This window comes from Nyctereutes procyonoides, unplaced genomic scaffold (assembly GCF_905146905.1).
Source record: "Nyctereutes procyonoides isolate TBG_1078 unplaced genomic scaffold, NYPRO_anot_genome, whole genome shotgun sequence".
Taxonomy (NCBI): domain Eukaryota; kingdom Metazoa; phylum Chordata; class Mammalia; order Carnivora; family Canidae; genus Nyctereutes; species Nyctereutes procyonoides.
In genome coordinates this window covers 35,844,641-35,855,818 of record NW_026575043.1, presented here as the reverse complement: position 1 = coordinate 35,855,818, position 11,178 = coordinate 35,844,641, and the positions used below count along the sequence as shown (strand labels likewise).

Here is an 11,178-nt window from a genome sequence, read left to right as displayed (position 1 = left end):
AATTTTCAAGTGAGGGATGCCTGGGTGGCTCAGCGGTTGAACATCTGCCTTTGGCTCAGGGTGTGATCCTGGGATCCTGGATTGTGATCTGCATCGGGCTCCCTGTGGGGAGCTTCTCCCTCTGCCTATGTTTCTGCTTCTCTCTCTTTCTCTGTCTCATGAATAAATAAATAAATCTTAAAAAAGAACTTTCAAGGTGTGACTCCCCACTAAGCTACTTCCAGGAGATGTGATCCTTATTTCTCAGAGGATCCTTAAAGAGGTCCTTATTTCTCAGAGTGTCCTTAAAGATGACCCTAACAATGAACCAAGAAAACATAGCCCAAGACTTTGGTTCTCCAAGGAGGCTACCTCTGTTATCTCAGCAGGCACCATGCCCAGACTGTGTGCTCAAGACTTCTCATCTGTAAAAAGGGCATAGTAAGTTTAAATAGATAATGCATGCAAGTGCCCAGCTCCTCAGGGGTCCGCAGAAGGGTAGGCACCTCGAGGGTGCAGACACCAGATGCACCCTCCCCTAGAAGGTTCCCAGCCACTTAGGCCAAACAGGCCACCTGAACCCGTGCCAGGGCCCGACGGGATTTGCTCACACCCCATCCTGATCCTGACCCACACAGGGAGCCCCTCCCTCCAGGCCCAGAGCAGTGGCGGGCGCTTGCCTGTCACAAGTTGGCCTGAAAGGGATTGTACAGTGCCTGGGAGAGTATCCCCCGGCAGGTCACGAAGGACATGACACCAGGAACACGGAAGGGTCTAGGATCAAAGCCACCCGTGTGCCTCCCAGAAGGACACGGGCTGCGTTGAGCAAGGGTGTCTGGAGCCCAGCTCCTGCGTGGGCAGCCAGGAGAGGAGCTCAGGCTAGTACCCCCGCAGGAGAGGGTGGGGGAACGCGCTCAGAGGCGGAAGGGGCGCGCGGAGATCCCCAGGGCGCCGGAAGGGGCGCGCGGGGCGGTTGGCCGCAGCGGGGGCGGTGGCCGTTGGCTAGCGGCGGCCTGGGCCAGGCGAAGTCAGGCGTCTGGCCGGGCCGTGGCCACCATGACCAAAGACTCGCCCAGCTCTTCGGGCGGCGGCCGCGCGACACCCAAGAAGCCGAGTAGTCCGGGTCCGTCGGCGGCGCTGCTGGAGGAGCAAAGGCGGGAGCTGGAGAAGCTGCGGGTGGAGCTGGAGGCCGAGCGGGCGCGCGGGCGGGCGGAGAGGCAGCGCTTCGCGTCCCAGGCGCGCCAGCTGCGGGAGGCGGCCGAGCGGGAGCGGCAGCAGCTGGTCGACCATCTGCGCTCCAAGTGGGAGGCTCAGCGCGGCCGGGAGCTGCGGCAGCTGCAGGAGGACGTGCTGCGGGAGCGCGAGGCCGAGATCCGGCAGCTGCTGCGCTGGAAAGAGGCCGAGATGCGGCAGCTGCGGCAGCTGCTGCACCGCGAGCGCGACGGCGTCCTGCGCCAGGCCCGGGAGCTGCAGCGCCAGCTGGCCGAGGAGTTGGTGAACCGTGGCTACTGTGGCCGCGCGGGGGCGCCCGAGGTCGCTGCTGCTCAGTGCAGCTGTCGCCTTCAGGAAGTGCTGGCACAGCTCCGCTGGGACACCGACGGCGAGCAGGCTTCACGTATCCGACACCTGCAGGCGGCGCTGGACGTGGAGCGCCAGCTCTTCCTCAAGTACATCCTAGAGCACTTCCGCTGGCATCCCGCTTTGCCCGGCTCCCACGATCCGCAAGCCTCGCACGCTTCGGAAGAGCCGCCGCCCCATACCGCCGGCGACGCCCACGGGCCCCCAAAGTCCGTCTGTGGACTCGAATCCCTGGATGCTGACAGCCTGAGCTCTGGCGTCCGCGTGCGCTCCCGCTCCCTAGACGTGGTGCCCGCCGGGTGCTCCACCTCCCCAGACGGCCTGCTCCACGCGCGGGCCGGCTCTCTGGATTCCTTGGCACCAGCGCGTTCCCGCTCTCTCGACAGCACCCTCAGCTGCCCCAAGGAATCCGAGGAGCAGGCCTCCTCGCCAGGCGCCTCCATCGTAGGCTCCCCGAGTCCCCCGCCGCCGCCGCCATCCGAGCACAGGAGACCTAGCGATCCGCCGGGAGAAGATTCCGGGAGCCAGCCCTGCGAAGCCGGGACCCCCTCGCCGCTGGGCCTGGACTACCAGGAACTGCTGAAGCAGAACTCGGAGCTGTCCGAGGCGTTGCAGGTGCTGGCACACCGCTGCTCCAGCCTGCGGAAGGAGAACACGCAGCTGCGGCGCGCAGGCTTCCAGGACAAGTCGGACGACAAGGTGAAGCGGCTCAAGGTGAAGCACGCGGAGCTTACAGGCCTCGCGCGGCGCCTAGAGGACCGAGCCCGAAAGCTGCAAGAAACCAGCCTGCGGGCTGTGAGCGCGCCGGTGCCGGGCGAGAGCCTCGCTGGCCTGGAGCTGTGCCAGGCGTTTTCCCGCCAGCGCGCCCGGGACTTGTCGGAGCAGGCGAGCGCGCTGCTGGCCAAGGACAAGGAGATCGAAGAGTTGCGACAGGAGTGCCACTTGCTGCAGGCAAGCGTCGCCTCGGGCTTCGGCAGTGGCCAGCGCCCTGGCGGGGTTGCCGCCCAAGCCCAAGCCCAGTGGCTCAACATCAGCGAGTTGGACCGGCTGCAGCGCGAGTCCCAGCGGGAGGTGCTGCGCCTGCAGAGACAGTTGACGCGGCAGCAGGCCACCAGCAGCGCCCGAGCCGAGGCGGACGGCCAGGGCGCACCGTGCGAGGAGGCGCGGCGCCAGGTGCAGGCGCTGGAGCTGGAGCTGGGCGCGCGGCGGCGCGACTGTGAGGAGCTGGGCGCCCAGGCGGCAGCGGCGCGGCGGCGCAGCGAGGAGGCCGAGACGCAGCTGCAGGCGGCGCTCCGCGAGGGGGCCCGGCTGGCCCAGGAGAACGCGCGGTTGCAGGCCCAGGCCGACTGGACGCGGAAGGTGGCGGCCGAGAACAACGACGTGCGCGGGCAGCTGGGCCGCGCGTGCCAGGAGCGCGACGCCGCCGGCATGCTGGCGGAGCAGTTGCTGCAGCAGGCGGCGCGCGGGCAGGACAGGCAGCAACAGCTGCAGCACGACCTGCAGAAGGCCCTGCACGATCTCCAGGCTGCTCGCGAGGAGATGCTAGCGCTTCACGGTCAGCCTGGTCGCCCTCTCCAGGAAGCCCCAGAGGCCCCCCAAGCCCCTGAGGCTCAAGTTAGAGAGAGCGGAAGGACCGAGCTCCAGCCGGGGCCTGAAGACCAAGCATCTTCACAGCGCAGCAGAGACAAGCGGGAGAGTCGGGAAGCTTCTCCGCTGGAAAGCCCAGTTGCCATAGGGGAGCCAGGCAGTGACCCTCAAGGGCCAGACAAAGTCCCAGCCAATCGACCTCTGGACTCCAGGTCCCAGGCTAAGAAAGCTAGCTCCCAGTCAAACTCTTCCTCTGAGGTGGAGTCCGTGTGGGCCACAGTGCCATCTTGTCCTACTCTGGATATGGACACAGCCAGCGAGGTGGAGGATCTCGAGCCTGACAGTGTGTCCTCCACCTTGGAAAAGGGGGACCCAGAGGCCCCCCTGGCTCCCAAGTTCAAGATCTTCCTGGCTCGGTATAGCTACAATCCTTTCAAGGGCCCTAATGAGCATCCAGAGAGTGAGCTGCCCCTGACAGCTGGGGACTATGTATATATCTTTGGGGACATGGATGAAGACGGTTTTTATGAAGGGGAGCTTGAGGATGGCCGACGGGGGCTGGTGCCCTCTAACCTGGTGGAGCAGATTCCAGACAGTGACATCCTGGACTGCCTGCCTTCCAAATCCTCTGACTTTGGCCCCACTCGACTCCCACCTGGACAGGGCACGCGTTTGAAGGAGGACACTGGTCACAGCTTATTGCCTTGGAAAGCCCAGGAGGCTATGGACAAGGGGCCATGCCAGATGGTGAGGGCAGGCTCCCAGGCAGAAGTGGCAACAGAGATCTCAGATGCCATGATAGAAGACAGCTGGCTGGGCTTGCTGCAGTGTGTGGAGGAGAAGGGCTTCTCCAGACCCCTTCTGGGACCCCGAGGGGTTCTTTGCATGGCCCCCATGCAACTACACCTGCAAAGTGTTGCAGCCACATCGGCCAAGATTACCTGGGTGCACAGCAGCAGCAGCTACATCCACATGGTGTATCTCAATGACCAGGAGCATGCCCTGACCCCAGCAGGTGTGAGCTGCTACACCTTCCACAGCCTGCGTCCTGGTGAGCGGTACGAGGCACGGGTGGAGGTGCAGCTGCCTTGGGACTTGCTGCAGGTGCACTGGGAAACAATGTCCTCTACCATCACCTTCAACACGCCCCTGGCAGGACCCCCTGACCCTCCCCTGGATGTGCTGGTGGAGTGCCATGCCTCACCAGGCCTCCTGGTGGTCAGCTGGCTCCCGGTAACCATCGACTCTGCTGGGTCATCCAATGGCGTCCAGGTCACTGGCTACTCTGTGTATGCTGACGGGCTCAAGGTTGCGGAGGTTGCTGATGCCACTGCCGGAAGCACCCTGCTGGAACTTTCCCAGGTCCAGCTGCCCCTGATGTCCCAGAATGTCTCTGTGAGAACCATGTCACTTTGGGGAGAGTCCCTGGATTCAGTGCCAGCCCAGATCCCTCAGGACTACTTCACCTGTCACCGGCTGCCAGAGACTTCTTCCTTTAACTACACCTGTGGTGACTCATCTATCTGCAGAGTCACTGTCCCCGTCTGTTCTCAGAGGCTGGCGCTGGCTCCCGTGAATGCCAAAACCAGCTCCCATACTCCTGGAAGCTGCGGGGAGCCCCAGGCCAAGTTTCTAGAAGCTTTCACTGAAGAGCCCCCAAAGAGGCAGTTCGCGAAGCCCAGCCTGAGTCCAGAAAGAGAATGTGCAAGTGCAGGGTCTGCCAGCCAAGCCCAGGGGCTTACAGAAGCCCAGGAGGTCTGCAGAAAGGACCTGCTCTTCCAGCAGAGTTCCCCAAACCACAGACCACCTCTGTCCAGTGGCCAGTCTAGGGAAGACGAAGACCACTGCTGGCACACGAGCACCAGACAAAGCCCTGCTTCTGGAGTCATTCATCTGTTTCCAGAGTGTAGGCTCAAAAAAGAACTGTATCCAGAAAAGCCTGCCCTTGAGAAGATCCTTAGGCAAAAGCAAGATCCCCAAGTGTTCATCCCTCCCCAACTGGACACCAGCCAACCATATGTGTCAGATTTCCATGACATTTTGCAGAAGGAGGAGGAGGCGGCGGTGTGCTTCAGTCTATGGGGCACAGAGAGGCGAGAGCAGAGAAAGGAGTTTAAGACTCAGAATGGGAGAGGTCAGGCTCTGGGGGGCAAGAGAGAGTGCCAGCTCCCGAAGTCCAGCCCAGCCCTTTGTCCAGCTCCATCCAGCAAAGTCATTAAGATGTCCAGGGGTGCCCCCTCACCACTGGGGACAGGGGTGGACACTCTGGTCAGGGTCTTTGTGGCCCTCTTTGATTATGACCCTCTGGTGATGTCTGCCAACCCCAAGGTTGCAGAGGAGGAGCTGGCCTTCCAGAAAGGGCAGTTGCTGAGAGTGTGGGGCTTTCAGGACCCTTGTGGCTTCTACCGCGGTGAATGCAATGGGCAAGTGGGCAACATACCTGGCCACCTGGTGGCCGAGGTGAAGGTGGGCACAAAGCAGACTGATGGGAGATGGCATTTGCCAGTGCAAGAGTACCTGCCACCTGTGGCCCACCTCGACGACTTTGGGGAGCTCACCAGCCCCCAGGGCTCCTTTCCTATGCTCCAAGGGAACCCGAGGATGTCACCACTGTGGACTCCAACAACTATGATGGCAGCTTTGGACTATGACCCCAAGGATGGGTGTGCAGGGGGTAGGGTGAAGGGCAAGCTGTCACTGAGGGCAGGGGATGTGGTCACGGTCTACGGGCCTGTGGATGACAAGGGATTCTATTATGGGGAGTCAGGTGGTCACAGGGGCCTAGTCCCAGCCCACCTCCTGGATCACCTTTCCTTCCATGGAGAGTGAGCAAGGCTCCCACCGGGGTAGTGGCCGCTGGCCACCCACACCCCACCAGAGGAGAAGCAAGCACTGGGACCCTACCTCCAGCACTCCTCCTCATCTCCGTGAGCAGCACTTGCTCCAAGCGTCACTGTGGGTAACTGACAGCAGTCCCCAGGTGTCCCCTAGCCTCTGAGAGGAGCAGGGCTTAAGTTAAACTGAGCCCAAAGAAAACCAAACAAGCAGCCCATGAGAGTCCGACAGGCTGTTTTGGAGTTGTCAGTGACCACGATGGTATTTGGAGAAGTGCTTTTTTCTGTGCTCAGTATGCATTTTCTCATCCATTGCCTTGTATGAAAGTCACAAGAAAAGCCTGCCTCTTAAAAAAAAAAAAAAAAAAAGTTGACCAGAACATTATTTCTCTATCTTATGTTCAACTCATTAAAATGTTCATAGGAAAAAAAAAAAGAAAGAAAGATAATACTTTAGAAGTAAAAGCACAACCAAGGGAAACTCAAATATACCTGTCCCCCCTCTCTCTTCTGTCTGGGGATCCTGCAATGACTGCAGATAAGTGTTCCAGCAGGGGAGGGAACCTCCTTTTTAGGGGCGCCTCAGCTTAGGGTCTCTGGCAGGGCCACCAAGGGGTCAGCCAAGAACCAAGGCTGAGGAACCAGGGCCCCAAAGACTGATGCTGGTGCCTGTGACCCTGGGTGTCAGCCTTGGTGGAGGTGGGATCAGCATCTCCCAACTGGGGATCCCACTGTGCATGGCATTAATAACTGACCCCTTTCCCCAGTGCATCTCCCTGGGAGGGCGTTTCCCTATTTCCCCCATCTTACAGAAGAGCCTCTGAGGCTCGGGGCGGGGGGGCCCTCTTGTCAGGTCACACAGCTGCAGGGCTGCTTGCTCCCACAGTCTTCCAGGCTCGCCCTCTGGGAGAGTAGGAAGGAAAGGTGGTCTTCATCCTTCTCTGCTTCTGTTTGACACCTCTTTGTTTCCCTGAGTCCAACAATGATGTCAAAAGAAGGGCACCACCTGCCTGGGTGCAGGAGGAAAAGACCAGAAGCATTTCCTCACAGACAGAAGGATTGGAGCCACTAGCAGTTTCCCTGGGGAATGGGGTCCAGAGGGTTCCACTGGAGCTGAAGGCAGAAACTGGGACAGAACCGATCCAGAGATTGTATCAACCTGACACACTGCTGCCTTACCCTCACAAAATATAGGAACTAGTGCAGCAGTTGTGGTACACACACACACACACACACACACACACATACCTCGTGGGTGGAAGTCTGGCCTCATCCTGAGAAGGAAACTGTTCCTTACTGAACTTGCTTTTTTAAAAGATTTTTATTCATGAGAGACACACAGAGAGAGGCAGAGACATAGGCAGAGGCAGAAGCAAGGTCCCTGCAGGGAGCCCAATGTGGGACTTGATCCCACCGTGGGGTCACGACCTGAGCCAAAGGCAGATGCACAAACACTGAGCCACCCAGGTGCCCCTTACTGAACCCTTTTTTATTTTTATTTTTTTAATCACCTCTTCATTTTATTTATTTATTTATTTATTTTATTTATGATAGTCACACACACACACACACAGAGAGAGAGAGAGAGAGAGAGAGAGAGAGAGAGAGAGGCAGAGACACAGGCAGAGGGAGAAGCAGGCTCCATGTACCGGCAGCCCGACGTGGGATTCGATCCTAGGTCTCCAGGGTCGCGCCCTGGGCCAAAGGCAGGCGCTAAACCACTGCGCCACCCAGGGATCCCTGAACCTTTTTTTAAAGAATTTTATTTTTAAGCAATCTCTACCCCCAACTCGAGGCTCGAACTCACAACCCTGAGATCAAGAGTTGCCGACTCAAAAAAAATAAATAAATAAAATTAAATAAAAAAAAAAAAAGAGTTGCCGAGTCTACCCACTGAGCCAGCCCGGCACCTCCCATCTTGACCACTTTTAAGTGTATAATTCAGTTAAGTATAATTCCTGTTGTCATGCAACCAATTCCTAGAGTTCTTTCCATCTTGCAAAACTGAAACTCTGTTCCCATTAAACGACTCCCCATACCCCCAATAATCTTTAAACTACTTTTTCTATTAATTTGACTATTTGAGGGACCTCCTATAAGTAGACTCACAAAGTCAATTTGTCTTTTTTGTGTCTAGCTTATTTCACTAAGCATAAGGTCCTCAGGATTCAGCCTTGTAGCATCTATTTATTCTTCCTTTTTAAGGCAGAGTAATATTCCAGTGAATGCACAGACCACATTTTGTTTATCCATTCATCCGTCAGTGGACCCTTGCGTTGGTTCCACTCTCTTGGCTATTGTGAATAATGCTGCTACCAACATAGGTGTGCAAATCTCTCTACTCAGCTTTCACGGTATTTCAAACTGTCAGGTCCCTGTGAGCTCACAGCCTTGAATGGAGTCTGAGGACAATGAACAACAAGAAAACCACTCCTGTAAGAGAGGAGAACCTGGCCCCTACCAGCTCCTGGGCACAGGTTAGGAGGCTTGGGGGGCTGCCCATGGACCCAGGGGGTAGGGACAAGTGTGTTTTCCACACATTAGAAGAGCAACATCAGTTCATCAAAAGAAGAGAAATTCTAATCTACTTTTTTTTTTCTAATCCACTTTTTAAAAAGATTTTACTTATTTGACAGAGCACAAATTGGGGGAGGGGTAGCAGCAAGCAGAGGGAAAGGGAAGCAGGCTCCCCGTGGAGCAGGGAGCCTGATGTGGGGCTCGATCCCAGGACTCTGGGATGGTGACCTGAGCCCAAGCAGACGCCTAACTGACTGAACCACCCAGGTGCCCCCCTACCTACCTTCAAAATTAAAGACAATGACGATATTCCATGAGAACCCAATGAGAATTATGCTAACCATATTGTTGCCTAATGTTGTTCACTTTGCATCCTTCCCTGACCATTGGTCAAGATTGCTCCCATTGTTCCAACAGCTGCTGAACAGTCTTCGGAGGTTATGAAGTGGCATCCCCCCACCCTACACTGCAGCCCCTACCCTGCTTTATTCACCCCCTCCCAGCCCTAATCTATAGCTGCCTTGTTGCCATGGTCTTTGTCTCCTGTGCCCCGCCACACACACACACAGCCATCTCCACAGAGTGTAAGCTCCACAAATGAAGAGATCTCTTTGGCTCATGGTGGGTCCTCAATAAATCCATGTTGAATGAAGGAACAAGCAGGTTTTGTAGAGCCTCCGTATGTGGCCTCTCTGTGCTGGGCCCAGACACTGGCCTGGGCTCCAGGCATTCATACCACACACTGGGCTTAATCCATTGGTATAGAGTTAAGATGCTGACCCTGAGTAGTAAAGGATACCTTTACTAATTCTGACCCTGGGACACTGGGGTAGGTGAGGAAGAGGGGATCCTAGTCAGTGGCAACACCAGAAGCAAAGGCCCTGAGGCATGAGAACAATGAGTGATTGAATATTTGGGGCAATAAGGGGACAGTGGCACAGACAGGGGAAAGAGATTAGGGACAGGTACTTACTCACTGGTGAGGGCCCCCTCTCCTTGAAGGGCTTCGCAGTCCCCCGGAACTTCCTGCTGATGCCACTAGGGGGCAGCCTGGGTGCACAAAGGGCTGCTCCCCAAGGATGGTGTACGGGGGAGGAGCTTCGTGAACCCACATCTGTGTTCTCTTTGACCCGGCAGGCCTCGGATTCTGGCCCGACCCATCCCTATTCTCTCCCTCCCCTCTCATCAAAGCACCCTGAGGTGCCCCTCCTCCCTACCTGCAGTGGTTGTCTTTCTGGGCACCCCCAATCCGTAGAAGCCCTGGCAAGTCTGACACCCAGCCGCAGGGAAGCCTCGCTCTTGGGAGCTCTTCTTACAGTCCTGTTCCTACAAATCCTAGTTTCCTCGAGGCCACGGGAAGTTTTAGTGAATGAGTAAAAAAGCACAAGGCCTGGTGGGCTGGAGGAGACAGGGCCATGGAGTGGTGGAGCAGCTGGGCTGCAGAACCCAGCCAGCTAGGTCCACACCCTGGCCTGCCAGTGGACAGCTGGGAGGCTCTCTGAACCTCAGTTCCTTCACCTCCGGCAGGGCTGGGCATGGGGCAGGAGGTTATTTTGAGCGGGTTGTATGTACAGAGCATTGGGCCCAGAGTCAGGACCCAAAGGAAGACTAAGAAAGCTGGTAAGGACACAGGTGGCAGGGGCTGACGGGTCAAGATCCAGCTTGCTTCCCACCAGGGCACTGAGAACATGAAAGCTTTGAGCAAAGGCACAGGAAGGTCATGCAGGTCTAGTGAGGTGGGCAGGCTAGGAAGGAGCAGGTGCCTCGTTGTGGCCTGCTCTGGGGCCTCTCCCCAACCGACTGGACCACCTGGAGGCCCAAAGCCTGTCCAGGCCTGCCCAGGAGGGGCTGGGAATGGGAAACCCAGATGGCCAGAGGGCAGAAGAGCCTATGGAGTGGGCAAAGGGGCAGCATCTGAAGAGCCTGGAGAGTTCTGGAGCAAGGGTCACCTAGCCTGTCCTGGTGCTGTCCACTTCTGCCCAGGGCCCTCTGGTCAGGGCAAGTCTCAGCACCTCACCAGCCCTCCCCCCACAGAGGAAAGGCTTTCAATTATTTCTCATCACGGACCTTGTTTCCTGCTCCTGCTCCCCACAGCATTGGTATGAGTTACCCCCTTTCACAAACAAGGAGACCCAGTGGCAAGAGAAAAGCAGCTGCCACAGAAACAGCATGAAGATGCCCAAGGGACTCCCTCCTTCCAGCCTTTTCTTTTTTTTCTTTTTTTTTTTATAAACTTTTTTAAATTTTTATTTATGATAGTCACACAGAGAGAGACAGAGAGAGAGAGAGGCAGAGACATAGGCAGAGGGAGAAGCAGGCCCCATGCACCGGGAGCCCGACGTGGGACTCGATCCTGGATCTCCAGGATCGCGCCCTGGGCCAAAGACAGGCGCCAAACTGCTGCGCCACCCAGGGATCCCCCTTCCAGCCTTTTCTAAGGCTCACCTGCCATGGAGACCCCCTTCCAGCTGGAGCCCCCTGGGACTAATCTGTCCATCTCCCTCTACTTTTCAGTGCTAACCCCATTTGCCCCTTGCTACAGTGCATTTTTCAAAATATCAGGACACAATAATAATTAAAAAAAACTCAGAGGGGGTGCCTGGATGGCTCAGATGGTTGGGTGTCTGCCTTCAGCTCGGGTCATGGTCCCAGGGTCCTCGGATCCAGCCCTGAGTTGGGTTCC

At 57.2% G+C, this 11,178-nt stretch overlaps 1 protein-coding gene across 1 annotated transcript; it reads left to right on the top strand.

Moving 5' to 3' along the window:
- Nucleotides 1-1,035: 1,035 nt before the first annotated feature.
- Nucleotides 1,036-5,973, top strand: LOC129508246 (RIMS-binding protein 3A-like). Its single transcript, XM_055323255.1, has one exon. It carries the CDS (start codon nt 1,036-1,038, stop codon nt 5,971-5,973), a length of 4,938 nt encoding a protein of 1,645 aa, XP_055179230.1.
- The last annotated feature ends 5,205 nt before the right edge of the window (nt 5,974-11,178 follow it).

Bases quoted from the DNA above. Each gene is read 5' to 3' on its own strand.
- LOC129508246 (XM_055323255.1), top strand. From the start codon at position 1,036: ATGACCAAAGACTCGCCCAGCTCTTCGGGCGGCGGCCGCGCGACACCC.